This window comes from Struthio camelus, chromosome 7 (genome assembly GCF_040807025.1).
Source record: "Struthio camelus isolate bStrCam1 chromosome 7, bStrCam1.hap1, whole genome shotgun sequence".
In the NCBI taxonomy this organism is placed as follows: domain Eukaryota; kingdom Metazoa; phylum Chordata; class Aves; order Struthioniformes; family Struthionidae; genus Struthio; species Struthio camelus.
Window position 1 is genome coordinate 23,771,785 of NC_090948.1, and position 15,552 is coordinate 23,787,336.

Below are 15,552 nucleotides of genomic sequence, written 5' to 3' on the forward strand. Positions count from 1 at the left end.
ACCACACAAGCAGCAGGGTTGCAGACTTCCCTACTCAGTGGGGCCTCCTCTCCCTTCTTGGGGCATCTCCCCTTGCTTCAGGGGAAAGCACTACTCTAATTTTACTTTTAAAGAAAGAAAAGAAAGAAAGACACATCACCAAAACAAACTATCCTGCTTGGGCAAGTGAGACAGGCAGAGCTGGCGTAAAGCAGGTTTCTGTGGTGTTGTTATGGTGCACAGAGGGAGCAGGTCCTTTACTGAGAAGGGATCCCTGCTAAGACACAGAAAGAGGTCCCTTACATGCAAAGCACATGAACCACATAGTCTTTGCCAAAGCCTATTCCACAGGGAAAAGCTGTTGCTGAAGGTATCGGTGAGCAGACACAGAAAGCAGTTGTAGATGTCGGTCCAACATCACTGTAGCAAAATCATGCTTTGCTCTGAGCTAATCCAAAACAAGGAAGCCGAGTTACCCCATGCTGCAACAGCTACTGAGGGAAGCACAGCCCTGCTCTGCAAAGCATGTTCAAAGATCAAGCATAAATTTCTAATAAAACATATATAGCACAACAGCAACAAGATCCAGATCTTACCTTACCCCCAGGTTTCAGTGCTGCTGAGCTAGCTTTGGTTAGTCTCCTGTGCTGGAGCCTCCATCCAGCAGTCTTCCCACCAAACACACACCTTGATGCTATTGCCTCAACTCTCTTTTTTGCTACAGCTCGTCTCCCTGAGGGAAGCAGAAAGGGCCCAGAGCTCCCCAGGCCCCTCTCTAATTTCCTCCCTTGCAGATCCTGCTTCACACCTGAGTCCACCTTCCCCCCCCCTCTCATAACCATGGCCAGGTGGTGCCACAAGGGAGCTCTCCTCTCCCTCTCCCTCTCCCTCTCCCTCTCCCTCTCCCTCTCCCTCTCCCTCTCCCTCTCCCTCTCCCTCTCCCTCTCCCTCTCCCTCTCCCTCTCCCTCTCCTCCTTCTCCATGAAGGAGCCTCTTCTTCCCAATCACCTTTCCCAGTCACCCTGCCCCCACCCCCCCCATGCCCACACTCATCTCAGGGCAGGTAGGAGCACGGTAAAGCCACAATGCAAAGACGCAGCTTTGCCAGGAAAAAGAATCAAAGGGATGAACCTCCCCCCCCCTTCCCTTTCATGTGGGTGATATTGCTCAGGACGGAAAGTGTTGCTTCTCTTCTCCCCAATCAAAGCTGAAAACAACATGAGATCCTCCTTCTCTTTTAGCCTGCTGTAATACCTGCCCTTGAGCAAATAGTTGCTGTGTTGCTGTGATGCTTGTGAGATCCCCACAGAGAAGACAAGGTTGGTAGGGACAGGGATGTAAAAGGGAAGCCCAGGACCAGGTGGAGAAGGGAGTTAGGGGAGGCATGCTGCTGGGATGGGTCAGACAGCCTGGCTGTTGCTGGGTCTTGCAGGATTCAGTCACAAAAGATGTGCCCAGATATACAGAGCAAGAAGCCAACTCCAGCATGCAGCTCTCATCATCTCCTGTTGCAGTCAGTGGGGAAAAGTCAAGACTTCATTTAGTTACTGATTTTTCAGCCTGAGGTTTTCCATGCAGTCATTGAAATTACCTTTAGGCCAATCCAATCTGGTCTCTGAGCAGAACAAACTCACTTGGTACCTACAACAGGCAACTGGCGCATGCAAGTGTACATAGCCAGTGACTACAGGCCAGCTTGTGGTTTCAAACTTCTCCTTCCCAGTCCTGTACAGAGAAAATGGTGGGGTCTGTCTCTGTTCCTGCTGGAGGCAGGAGGTATCACACTATGTATCATCCAAACTGGAGAGCAAAGCACACACCAACTCTGAGCTGAGAGTATTTTGCACAATGGCACCCAATAACTGACACAACCTGGGAAAACCGGTAAAATCTGCAAACACCAGAGATGGACAACAGTAAATAACGAAGTAAGCAGGTTGCCAGCAGAGAGCCTGGAAGATGTCCCCTCATTCCCAAAAGCCACCTGCCTTCCTGATGCAGCTGAGCCAGTACCACCAGGCCTCCTGTGCTTGGCTGCCTTCCTAGGGGCGCAGGATATGATCATGCATTAAGCTCTGGTGCAGCACAAACACAGCAGCAGTCCTACAGATCCCCCAGTGCAGCACCTCCTTGATACTGCAACCCAAGCAGGGGGGTTCAGCAGAGTCCTGCTTATTCTAAAGACCTGCTAGGCCAGTAACTTTATCACGAGATACTTCCCAATCTGCAGATTTAGCAAGTATACATTCTGCTCCATCATCCAGGTCATTAACGGCAACGCTGAACAAAACTAGAGCCACAACAGATGTCCATGAACTTCACTTAGCATACCTCTTCCTTTTCAACAGTGAACCACAGATAACTCTGTGGGCATAACTATTCAATAATTCTGAACTTACCCTACATCCCATCTACGTCATATTTTTCAAGCTTGCTTAAGAGCTTAGCACATGAGACAATGTCAGAAACCTTATTAAAATTCAGTTAAATGGCAGCCACTGCTCATCTTCACCATGGCTCTTACCCTGTCACAGAAGAAAATGAGATTGCTTTGATCAGATTATGCTCCTGACAAGTCCATATGGCTCCTGCTCATCTTCACTGCTTACAAATAGAGCGATTAGTTGTTCCAGCATCTTGGGAGGGGGGAAGGGAGGGATTTAATTGCCAGCAGTTCCTGGCTCTTGCTCCTGTTCCCTATTTTAAAGGTGGGTACAAAGCTTGCATTTTCCGGTCTTTCTGTGCATCACTGTCCCCCAGCAGTTCTCCAGTATAACAGCAAACGTTTGTGAGATTGCTTTGGGTGAAGTTCATCAGAGCCAGATGGTCTGAAAAATTCCTGTTTATCTGAATACTCCCTTGCTTGTGCTTTCCCTATTCAAGGCTGGACTTGTTCCTCTCGTCACTGGCATGGCTTGTGCTACCCATTTCCTCACAGCTGTCTTTTCCTGAAGGCTAGTGTAAAATACACTAAACAGTCAGGTCTTCTCTGTGGCTGCCATCTCTGTTTTCTCTCTGTTGAAAAGCAGCACAACTTTGTCCTTGGTTAGCCTCTTGCTGTTAACATAGCAGAGAACTGTTTCCTGACATCTCTTGCTTGGTGCATGCCAATTTTTACCATGGTGTCTCCTGATAGCCTCAAAATGAAAACTGGCTGTGAACTTCCTGGCTGCTGCTGGGGATATTTGAAACTGGGCTTGGGTAAATACCTGTAAGAGATGGATCTAATTTTTCTCTTCACGGCTTCCTTTAGCACCTGTAGTTGCAGTCAGGCATGGGAAAAGGCTGGGGTGGGGGCATGTTCCCTTATCACCTCCAGTTTGACTAGCACCCAAGTGACTACATAGCCCCCAAGGAGATGGGGCTAATTAGTCCAACCCACACACTGAGGGCAAGATAGTCCACATTATCCTTAGGAGCAGCTTGGCCCAGGCACATCTGAAGAGTCCCAGACAGAGTTCAACTGTCCCGAGGCCACACAGCGTCCTGATATCACTGCCAAAGCCCAGATTTCTGCACTGGCACCCAAGAATGTTAAAAGTTGCAGAGAATTTTTTGCAGCTATAAGTTTTTCCAGCTATATGGGTTCAGCAGTAGCACATTGCCACCAACAGCTGTGAGGGCAAGCTTTCTAATCCCTGCCTTGAGGTTTCCTTCTACCAGTGTAGTCCAGGCGTGGGTCGTGGCTGCCTCCATGCTGCTAAGCCTCTCCTCATCTCTGGGCCATTGCAGCAGCAGTCCCATCTCCAGCCCCATACCTTGTCCGAGCAGCCCGCTGGGGCCCACAGAGCACTGGGAAAGAGTGCTCTTACATCCCACTGGAGCCCTTCAGGTCCCATTTCTCCTCCAGCTCGGTGGTAGACATGTTGATGAGCCTACTGCAAACGGAGGTCTTCAGCCTCTGGTGCCAGCAAGCCAGGGCCAGGCTTCAAGCACAAACAGACGGCTGGGGAGGGAGCCTGTGCACTGTGGGAGGGAGGCCTGCAGGAGCCACAACAGCACAGAGGAGGCAAGGATGTGAAGAAACAGGGCAGCACTGAAGGCAGAGCCCTGTCCACAGCAGTGGAGATGTATCAGTCAGTCCTGGTCCTGCAGGACGGCCTCAGTCTCCTTGTGGGCACTCCCTCTCTGCTGTGGGGCATGGTACGCTGTGGGAAGGTGGCCATTTTTGGGAGGAGACCCTTGGGAAATGGAGTGCCCCAGTGCTGGTGCACGCGGGGCCAGGCAGAGTGGTGGGAGGCTGCGTTGAACGCCAGTCATGGGGTAAGGGGTGGAAAAGGCCAGGAGGGAGGGATGGCAATGGGGAGCACCCTGGCCCCCCCACCCCAAGCTGGGAGCAGGGGCTGGGAGCTCTGGGCAGGGCCCACAAAGACTACCTGTAAAACCAGGTGACATGGTGTCACCTAGCGGTTGCTTCCACCCAGGACAACTTTGGGCTGTCCCTGCAGCCCCAGAAGTCAGCCTTCACCTGGGACAGCTCCCCAAACGCACCAGAGACCAAATCCATGGGCCCTGAGGTGGCCCAGGGAGATGTCGTCCCCTGCCTGGAGCCTGCACCCACCAAAAGGTGGAATAACCCCCCCCCCACACACACACACCAAATCCCTAGAAATCATCAAAGGGCAAAAGGAGATTGACATTCAAATAACCCTCAAATACCCAGGAACAGGGCAAAAACAAGACTTCGTTCCAAAGATACATCCTAAAGCTTGAGGGGTGAACTGCAGTCCCCACATCTTTGCCAGGGGCTGTACCAACCCCGTCCCGGCACCAGCCGGCTGGGAGGGCAGGGACGGTGCTCTCCTCCCTGGCAGTGGCTGGGAAGAGCCTCTTGGCAAGTCCTTCTGCCCTCGGGCACCCCCGGCCTCTCCCTGGCTCTGCAGTCTCTCAGACCCACCTTTTGCAGCCTAGGGCTCCATTTCTTCATGCCCTTGTAGTCTTTCTCTCAACAGCATGTCCTCTGCGCTGCCTGTGCCAGATCTCCTCCCCTCCATTCCTCCTGCCTCCCGCAAGCTCTGCTGCTCCAGCTGCATGGGGGGCCTGAAAGATGCCCTCAGCTGCTCTCCCATCTGCTTCCCCAGAGAGAAGGTCACCTGACCTGCTTGAGCAGTGACTACTGCAAAAAAGGTGCGAGTAATTTCTGTCTGTGCCCTCAAAGGAAAAAAAAAACAAAATAGTTAAGAGTTCAGGATACACCTCCTCCATAACAGGATTGTTGGCTATTTCAGCTCAACCATAATGTAAAAGAGAGACTTTATTTCTTCTTCATAGACTACCAGGAGGAGTTGTTTCCACAAAGCTTCAAGGAAATAACGTTGACTTGGGAAAGGACACTGTTATTAGCTCCCTACAGCAAGCATTGCCCATTTCCTCATACCAGCCGTTCATTACTTCAGGCACCTCGCGAAGGAGCAGAAGCAGACTTAGAAGCAGCAATATAAAACATATGAGAAATCAGAGTCTTCCAAAACCTAGATCAGGGCAATTTATTGTTATTTCTTGTTTAGCCACAGAGAACGGCAGGGCAAAAGAACTGAAGCTGGGCTCACTGTATGCATTCCCTAGGGAGGGCATAGGGCAGATCGGGATAAGAAGAGCCTGTGGGCAGTGCTGGAAACATGGTACCTCCTTCAGGGAGGAGGGACACGGCTGTTGGGAAAGCAGTGATGTCTCTCAGAGGTGGAAGAGAGCATCCCTGCAAAACCCTCGTGCTCAACAAGCTCCTCTTATGGTGGGGTGGTTTTTGCCCCGTGCAAGACACTTACTGCCCTAGCAGCTTGCATGGAAAGGCAGGCAGCCACAAGGAGGGCCTAGGAGCTACAACCCAAATCATAGGGTGGGGAAAGTAGTCTGAGGCTCGCCTTGGCTTTGCATAGCACAGAGCACCTTCAAGTGACCACATGTTCAGTTCAGATGGTCAAACAAAAGCTTAATTTATTATTATCTACCTCTCATTTTCACTTCTCTAGAGAAGAGTAAAGGGTCTCAGGCCATGTAGTAATGCAGAAGAGCTGTCAACGATTGCAGAAGGGGGAAGCACGGCAGGACGGAGTTCCTGGACGCCTTGCTGTTACTAACCCTCAGGAAGACGCAGGATTGAAATGGAGAAAGCAATGCTTCTTTGCCAATTCAGAGCGAAGGTCAGGTATGAAAAAGGCAGTGAATAAGGAAAACCACCCATGCATGACCACATTTATTAATCATTTTTGTACGTCACACAGTGGCAGTTCTCAAATGCATACTGAGAATAGTTTTTGGCCTGGTTCTGGCACCCTTGTATTTCACTGCCGAGCAGCTCGCTCTGCAGCCAAGCTGTTGCACAGGCCCCAGCCCTTCTGCCTCCACCCCCAGCTGCAACTGTAGGCAAGGCTGCAGGTGATCTGCAGGTAAACCACACCTGGACTCTAGTCAACCCCTGAAGTTTGAGGCAGCAGGTAGTCAAGTTAAATACATTGTTTAATACCATATAAATGACAGACTCAAGGTAACAACCATTAGAATGTATTTAATTTTGAACACAGTTCACTGTGCCACAGAGCCCTGCACTGGAAGTGAGCAAAGGTCAGGCAGCAGCCAGAGAGGGAGAGAAAGACAGAGAGAGACTCAGGACAGAGCTCTGGCACTCTTTTCTGGATAAGCCCATTACCCTGAAGCTCCTAGTTGCATCAGCAGTGCAGGAGGTAACATTTAAACTGGTGTCAACAGGTTTAGCATTTACCTTAGGCCAAGTAAGGCACGAGCTCAAGGCATTGCTTTCATACAGTCCACATTTGTAATGTTGCTTTCTCAGCTGAAAGTTTTGTGCTCTTGCAGCCAGAAGCTGGGATTTGCCTGCTGGGGCCACCACCACTCAGCTCCTCACCCAGGGCCCTCTCGGTGAGCTCAGCTGAGCTTGTGGCACTTGGGAAGGACCCTGCTGAGCCCCTTGCAGGGCTCTGGGATGCGAGCCTCCTCCCAGTGTGTCCTGCCAGCCTTCTGCTACCTGTGCAGCATAGGCAAGTGCCAGCTGGGACAGCCCTTGGTCAGCAAGGAGAGGTGGCCTCGACTTTAGGCTCCCCTGCCCACGTTTCGCAGTACCCTTGCCCAGACTGTGAAGCAGCAGAGGCGAGGGAGCCATGGCGGCACCGCAACACAGCCCAAACCAGACCGGGGCGAGCAGGCTGGCTGCTCATCACATCTTTAAAAGAGAGCAGGGATTTTCCAATTCAGTGCTGTTCCTACTGACACCTTATCTCACCCCAAGCCCTGTGGGCACACACAGGAGCAAGGTCCTCCCAGGATGGGGGACCACAGAGCATTTAGTGCTTTTTTGGGAGGAATTCCCCTACCTTTTCCCAAGAATAAACTTGTGGCATGCAGGATCCAAGCACTCAGGAATGCAATGCACACTGCAAACCTGACTGGTGCATGGAAAAGGAAAATAACACGGAAAAAGCAGAATCGGTTCTGAGATCTCCAGCCCTCTACTTTCTCCCCTTTCTTCACACTGTCAGCCTGTGACAACCTGCACCTCACTCTGGTGAGTCACCCGTTCCAAGGCATACTCACCAAAGGCCAATGCACAAGTTCATCTGACGGTATTCATCCAGAGAGTGACTTCCTCCTAAGCCTCACCACACCAGTCCCATCAGGCATCAAGCTCCAGACAGGAATGAAAAATTTCCTCTTTCCATCCCCTTCCCATCACCCCAGCCACCTCCTGCCTCCCTAGTTTTATTCCCCCTTTGATTTCTTGGCACTGGTCAGGTAAGTCTTGGAGAAGAAGTTGCAGAAGAGCACCAAGTAACTGAGGTACATCACAAATGAAAAGAAAACACCTGACCAGACAGCATGGGAGATTTCTTTCTCCATCCAGAAGAAGAGTAAGATGTTCACTATCACAGCTACCAGCATCTGCAGGATCTGTGAAAAGGTGATTGCTATAGCGATGTAGCGGGGTACCCAAAAGCCTGCTGCTCGCATGGCGTAGTAGGAGTACATGAAAGTATGGACAGTGAAGTTCATGGTAATGAGCAAGCTGCAGCCTGGTACTATCTGCTTATAGGCAAACCAGCTGTAGATCAGTGTAACAGCATGGTGGTACCAGTGGAGAAAGATGAGCCTCTGTTTCTGGAGAACAATGAACACAGTGTCACCTTGAGAAAGAGATGCATTGTTAGTCAGGTAAAAGCACAGCAGTCATAAGTTTTCAGTCAAGGCAGAATGACTGAGCTGGAATGCTAAAGCCATTATTTGGCTTCTCATCAGAAGCTAGGGTCATGTTAGATTTGTCTATATCGATAAAGCCCTTGTAGGCACTCATCTAATGGTGCATCTGTGGTATGAGTGCCCCATGCCCCAGCATTGCTTATTTAGCTTTGCTCACACAGCACTTCCGACCAGCTCTACAGTACTTTTTCATGTGGAAAACTGGGTAGAAAGAAGCAATTCTGCTCATGGATATTTTTCCTGTTTTGCATTTATAGGTTGTTCAAGGACTCAGCTGGGAGTGGAAGACGTGTTCATATCAATTCTCACATTTTCTAGTTTAAACATGACCCTCCTAGGCTGCCTAGTCTGTATGTAACAGAGCAGAACAACTTCATCAGGAGTGACTTCAAATGACAACCTGTAAGAGCCAACAACTTGGTTACTGAACTCATAAATCCCTGCTCTGTTTCAAGGCAACCAGCCTTGACTCCGGGATGGTGCCTGCTCTGAGCACACTAGACCTCAGACTATGTTGGAGTGGTTTGCAGGGAAGAAACTTTCCACTGACGCATTCAAACCCTATGCATTGCTGCAAGCACTTTTGCTTCTAACGAAATTGACACTTCCCACCAAAAACATTGCCACAAAATTTCCAGCAAGTTTCTACTCCAGGAATGAAAATTCTTGCAGGTTCAACGTTAAGAAAGTCTTAGTGAGCTGTTCTGTTCCTCACCAGCCTCCCCTGCCTGCCTGTAGCCACCTCACCACAATCTGCTCACTGCAGAATTGCCTGTTCCAGGCGCTAGGCTAGGGGAATCAAACCAGAGCAGTAACATCAGGCTGTGGCCCCACAGAGAGAGAACATGCTATCTGGTTTGAGCAGCAGGGAGAAAGAAAATGAGCAGCACAGGCTAGGCTAAACAGTCCCATTCTTGGGGTAACATTTAGACAGATACCTGTAAAAAGACTGCTTGGAAGAGGAAAGGAATTGTGAATACATTGAATAAGGAGAAGTTTGAGACTCATCCAGTTCCAGGACTTTGCTCAGCACAAATAAATAGCCCCAGAGCTTGGTGATGGGGTGAAAGTAGATGGTTCGATCACACACCAGTTGCCTAAATCCCTTTGTAGAGAGAACAGAGACCACGTACTTCCAGGACCGATGCGTCCCAATGGCACTACAAGAAAACCAGGACAGAGCTGAAAGCTGCAAGCAGCCCACAATGCCCAGAGCCCCACAGTACCATCTGACAGCTCCTCACTCATGAATATTATCTTGATGCGCAGGGCAGTCTCAGGAACATACAAACAAACTACTGCCTTCCACTGCTCCTCTGTCTTAAACTGGTTGTCATCTCTTCCTCTTGGGAAGCACATGTTTCAGCCCCCCAGTTTGCTGGGCAAGATCGCTTGGCCAGGATTTTAAACATGCATATTTCCATGGCATGGAGCAGAGAATACTGCCTCCTTTATTTGTAAGGGGCAGGGAGCCAAGCAAACCCTTTCAGCTGCACAAGCTCCATACATCCCCTGCAGCCCAATGCTTCTGGCTGGCCCTAGCCTAGAGGCTGTTCTCTGCCACCAGTGCTGCACACCAAGGAGTCTGCAGCAATACTGGGGACCCAGGAAGCACCTCCTTGAAGCAGGGGGAAGTCAGCATCTCCTGCTCCTGCCCGTGCTGACCTCCACAGGCAGTGGGCACAGTCCACAGATGAAGATGGTACATAATGGAAAGGAGAGGTTTCAGCTGGGGCTACAACCAATCCCTTGCATAATCCAAGACTAATCAACCTATTCATGAAACAGATGAAAGTAAATATAAAATCAGACCAGAAGCTTTGCAGATGGTATAGATATTGGCAAAGATATTAAAGTGATAAATCATCTGAATTGTTCAATAGGCTAGGCCCAGCCAAGTTGAGTGCGTTAAGCCCTATAAAATTGCAGAGATGCAGGTCTAGGAGAGTACAGACTACACTGGCAGAACTGAGTGGGAGAAGTTAAAGGTTTCAAGAATAGACAAGCTTCAGAGAGGATTAGCTCTGAGAGGTCTCCAGCTCCCCTCACTGGAGGGCATGGCTGGCAATGTGGCCCAGCTTCTTGCTTTCACCACACAGTAGTGTAGAGAATTTCTCATTTGCTTGACATGGCTTTCCCTGGAAGGAAGTGTCATTGTAATAGGATGAGGAAGGGATGGGGTCACTGGCACAGCTGCATTGGATACCTCAAATCTTAGAGCCTTGGGAGTGCTATGCAGGTACCTAAGATGGCTCTTCAAGTAGTCTAGCTGTCCTCACAGAGGGATGTATGCTGGCTAAAAAGGTCTACTGGCTCAGAGGCAGCGGTGTGAGAACTTGTCAGCTCACATAAGTGTTGGCTCCTTTATTATTCTGATCTCCCACCTGAGCTAGTTCCAAAACAAGCAAGTACTTACACTGCTGGCAGACTGGGCACCGCACTCCCCACCTTTACCTCCTTCCATTTCTCCTGCTTTTGAGTAGAGCCTGCTCACAGGCTACAGACAAGGCAGGGCCTGGGGGAAGATGCATGCAGAGCAGGCCTGCTGGACACAGCAGCTGAAGAAAGAGTCTGACAGGGCAGGCAGATCACTCAGTAAGGGCACTTCAGAGAGCAAGTGTACTCTCCCCAAGGCTGCTTCATTGCTTGAGTGGCTCCACGAACCCCCACACAGAGGGGTAAGGATATGCCTGCAGAATAACTCAACCAATTCTCCCCCCTTCACACCATATAAGCTCTTAAGGCTGCAGATCCTGAACTATTCCACTGACAAACCTACTCCTTGTGCTCCCTGTGTCCCATTATGATTGCCCCTCCTGCAACTGAACTTCACTTCTCATCCCTTAAGCCCAGGGTAGGAGGCTATGTCAACTAGGGAAGGGGTCTAGTCTCTTCATAAGTTTCCACCCACTTAGGCGCTTTTCAGCCTAACATAATCAGAAGCGTTATGTGGAAAAGGGGTGAAAAAAAGTAGATAGCCTTCCTCCAGCTGAAGCGAAGGCCAAGAAAGGGGAGAATTTCTTCTTTCCTGCTGTTGCTCAAGAACCAAAGGAGTTCTGCACTCAAGAATGCAAAACTGCACTGCTGGAAGAAAGACAGTAATCAATATATTTTTTAAAAATCAATGTGATAGCTACACTGAGAATATCTTGACTAACTGTAAAGCCCTCTTCTCCTTGCAAATATTTTTACTTAACATAAGTAAAAAAGTCAACATTTCGCTCCAAAAACAGGAAAACCAGGAGCAAATCAAGAGTGTAACGTAGCCAGGCTATGAAGAAAATACATCAAACAAGTAATAAGCTGAAGGAAGGCGGCTTGTTTGGGTTTCTCCTACAGTGAAAGGGAAAGACTGAAGTGGTAGGTATCTGTATTAAAGATGTAATTACGAGGGCAAAAAAAAAAAACCAAAACTGAGAACCCTCTGGGTAGCCACAAAAAACCAAATGAGATCCGCCCCATCAATTTCAAAATGTAGAGAAAGTTTTAGAACAAGACAGCTTGAAAGCCTTGCATATTTATTTATTATTCAGCTAGTTTCTGTATGGCTATATGTGCTTGAAGGGGTAAAGCATGAAATTCTCCAAGGAAACATCTGAAGATACAGCTTAAACAAAAGCTCCATATGGGAACAGGAGGCTGCTCTCTCATCTCATTTGAAATAGCAGGAACAATTGCAGATTGAATAACACTTTATGAAATCAAGTGACTGGGGCTATTCTTGCAGAACAAGCTCTGCTCTTCAGGCCAGTTGCTTCTCAGCAGCACCAAATTGCTGTACGTTTTGGGGGAGCCAGAATGAAAATTAACATAGGAGCCTAAGCTAACAAATATATTTTATTTTTAAACAATAGCTCAACTTCCAGTGCAGATCAGAACCTGCGCTCTCGCTGCACTGCCCATGCCTTTCCCTGTTACCTTGTTTCTTTCCTGCACTCCAGTTTCTCCTGCAAGACTGGCTGAAGGAGCGGCAGCTGAACGCCGTGCATGCTGGCTGCACCATGCCTAGGAAAGGACAGCACGCCTAACGTCCTGCCACGTTCGCACACCTGCTAATGGATGTGCACCTTCCTCACCCTTATTCTTAAATAAAAGACGTTTTTGACTTGCACCAGAAAAGCTAGATGTCAAGGGCCGTATACTGCGTCCTATTCCCCACCCCTGCTGCCCCCGCTGCCGCTAGCGGCCGTACCCACAGGCGACGCCGCCACCCCGCCGCCGCGGCTCCGAGTCCCCGGCCCGCCCCGCTCTGCGGGCTTTCCCGCGCGGCGTCACCAGAGGGGCAGGGCCCCGACGGGCCGGTCCCGGAGCCGCGGCACCCCCGGCGGCTCCGCTGGCCCCGGGCCGCCCAGGCCAGGGCGCTCGGCAGGGAGCCCGCCGCGACGGGGCGGGCGGCGCTCACCAGGAGTCCTGCATCCAGCGGATCGCCTCCCGCTCGTCGAAGTCGTGCTGCAGCAGCAGCGGCGGCAGCAACGCCGACAGGTCGAAGCCCAGCTCCATAGCGGGGTGGGACGGGACGGGACGGGACGGGACGGGACGGGACGGGACGGGACGGGACGGGACGGGACGGCGAGCCGAGCCGAGCCGAGCCGAGCCGAGCCGAGCCGAGCCGAGCCGAGCCGAGCCGAGCCGAGCCCGCGGAACACACCGCGTTTCAGGGCCGACGGATACATCCCCGCGCCGCAGCCAATCGCGGGCCGCCCCGCCCCCTCGACGGCCGCCGGGCAGGGCCGGGCCGTGCGCGGCGGGGAGCCGACGCTCCGCGCCGCCCCCGCCGCCGCCGTTCGGGCTCTCGCCTCGGGGTTCCCGCAACCAGAAGCGTCTGCCCAGACCCCAGGGCTGCAGCTGGAGGACTCGCGCCCTGCAGGCAGTCTCTCTGCCCGTCTCTCCCCCGTGCACTTTCCCTTCCCCTTTCCTGCCTACAATGAAACTTCAGCCCTTTGCTGTTTTCCCACACTCCAGCTGCCCTGGTCAAAGGCCACTATTTTTTTCAGGGTAATACTGGAAGTTTCAGGGAACTTCCAGTTTTCAGAGGAAGAAGACAGATTTGATGGGCTCGTTCCCAGTTCTGCTACATGGGGACATTTACCTCACTTCCAGACAGAGTAAGGAAATATGAAAGAAAGTGCCAGCATAAAATTTGCACAATAGGACACATGCATCCCTTTCCAGGACATGCTACTACTTCACCCAGCTTGTCATCCTCTAATACCTTATGGCACTGAAGAGGTAGAGGTGATGTTTGAAATGGTCTGGGAAGGAGTGTGGCCACAAAGCAGATGCATGGCATTGGGAAAGGGACAGCAAGATACGCTTTGGAGGATCAAGCTATGACCAGTCAAACCATGAAATAGTCTTCCAAAGAAAACGGCAAAATCCTTGCTGGCATTGCCACGCTAGAGCTGAGGTATCAGGCAAGTTAGGGTAGTAAAAGAATCATTCACAGCAGGTACAGCTAGCAAAAATGCAGGAGTAGGTATATGACAGAGAACTGTCATGTAGGGGTCTCATTTCAGTGATGAGACGACAGCTCAGCTGAGATGATATCAATGCTGCAATCACAGCCATGTCATGGGCCCTGGGGACAAACCCTGTGCTGTGCATTTATTTATCTTTTAATCTAACAAAATACAAGAATACCTGTAACGCTGACTACCAAAAAAGAAAAAAAAATCTTAGGAGTAGATTAGTCTTACCCACCACATTGTTTTATTGGATTCTTCAGGACAATTAGCCTCATGTCTTTCTCATCACCATTTAACTTTGTGGTGGAAGTTTCTCAGTGGCAGCAGTCAGAGACCTTAGCCATTTAGGACATAAGCAGGGAGATAAATGTGTTCAGGGCACACCCCGTAAGAGAGCAGAACAAGGCAGAGAGCCCCAAGAAAAGTCCAAGTGATGTGGGACATTCACATGGCTCAGGCAAACATCTCATCCAGCTCCTCTGACTCTTGGAGATGAACCGTTTCCACAGCACTGCATATAACACAGTCCCACTGCAAACAAGGAGCTATTTCTGGAGAAACATTTGGATTTGGATCCTTAGCTATACCAACCAAAGTGCAGTCTTAATAACTCATGGTATTGCATTATTTGGTCCTACTTAGCTTATACTTAGAGATATTCCATCAGATGTACCTGGGAGCCTGTGTCCTGTAGTTTCTTAAAACTTGGAAAAGAGCGTAAGATGAATTTGTTCGTTCTAGCATTACTGCCACTTAACCCTAAATGTCAACTATCTTTACAGTATTATCTAAGGAAAATAATTTCCAAGATCCTCAGTCACTAACAGAGATCTCTGTTAACATATCGTTTTCCTACATATCAGCAGACACTTTTCTAAGTTATTTCCCATTATCTAATCTTTCCACAGTTCTGAACTATTGATACCCCCCTCTATCTAACTCTGACTACCATCAACTACTCTCAAAAGGGAATTGTTGTTGGAAGAGGGAAACTCATTCCCTAGTGTAAGGAAACACCCCCTAGGAAGGCTCTGCTGCAGGTTATAGCAATTCTATAAGCAGAATGGCATGGTCATGACCTACAATTGATGAAAGAAAACGTAACTTTTGTTTCAGCAATAGACTTTTACAGAACGGAGTTTACAACAGCCAGCTTATGAAAGATGTACAAAGAAGGGTGACTAGCAGTTACACCAAAAGATTCCTTTGTGTGTAGATTCCATGTGGATTGGCACCTTCTTCAAAGAAGTTAAGACCTTTTATTGCTTTAGAGAGATTAACTAGCTACTGCTTGCAGTAGCTAGTGGGGGTTAGCTATTTCACAGATTACAAATATGAACTACCCACTTGTTTGACCTACAGTGTAGCTGTTGTTAAATAAGATCTTCTTTGTATAAAGCTATATTACAAGAAGAAAATTCTCTAAATTCTTCAGGAAAGGGAAGAGGAGGACGTTTGATGGATCTGCTGAGTAGAAAGGGTGCTAATGTTGACCTTGTAATTTCTAGTTCTTAATCTACTCCTGGGATCAATAGTGAAATTTTTCATTTTGAAATGGCTTCACACCATGTGAACAAGAATCAGGCCTCTCCTGGAGCAATTCCACCTGTCCTGTCCCTTTGACCAGGCGCCACATTCAATTAAGCCACAGAAACTGCCTGTGACTGCAGCTGTTTGGTGCCATCAGAGCAGGGAGCCAACAGCCCTCCCCAGGCTGTTTCTTTGGCAGGAGGGAAGATAACAGCAATGCGCAAGAACGGGAGAGAGGCCCTCAGCATCCTCCAAAATACCTGTCTTACCTAGTGAGACAAAACTGTCTGACAGGCTGAAAGCTCATCTGAGCTATCCAGATGCAGCTGCGGTGCTCCAGACACCAGAAAAGCCACCTGTACATACAGCT

At 49.7% G+C, this 15,552-nt stretch overlaps 1 protein-coding gene across 1 annotated transcript; it reads right to left on the bottom strand.

Annotated features, from left to right (window-relative positions):
• Positions 1-7,692: 7,692 nt before the first annotated feature.
• LOC104141809 (very long chain fatty acid elongase 6-like) lies at positions 7,693-12,687 on the bottom strand. The gene is made up of 3 exons (XM_068951168.1): positions 12,590-12,687; positions 9,198-9,347; positions 7,693-8,116 (listed from the first exon to the last, which is right to left on the bottom strand). Exons 1-3 carry the CDS (start codon positions 12,685-12,687, stop codon positions 7,693-7,695), a joined length of 672 nt encoding a protein of 223 aa, XP_068807269.1.
• Between the last annotated feature and the right edge of the window lie 2,865 nt (positions 12,688-15,552).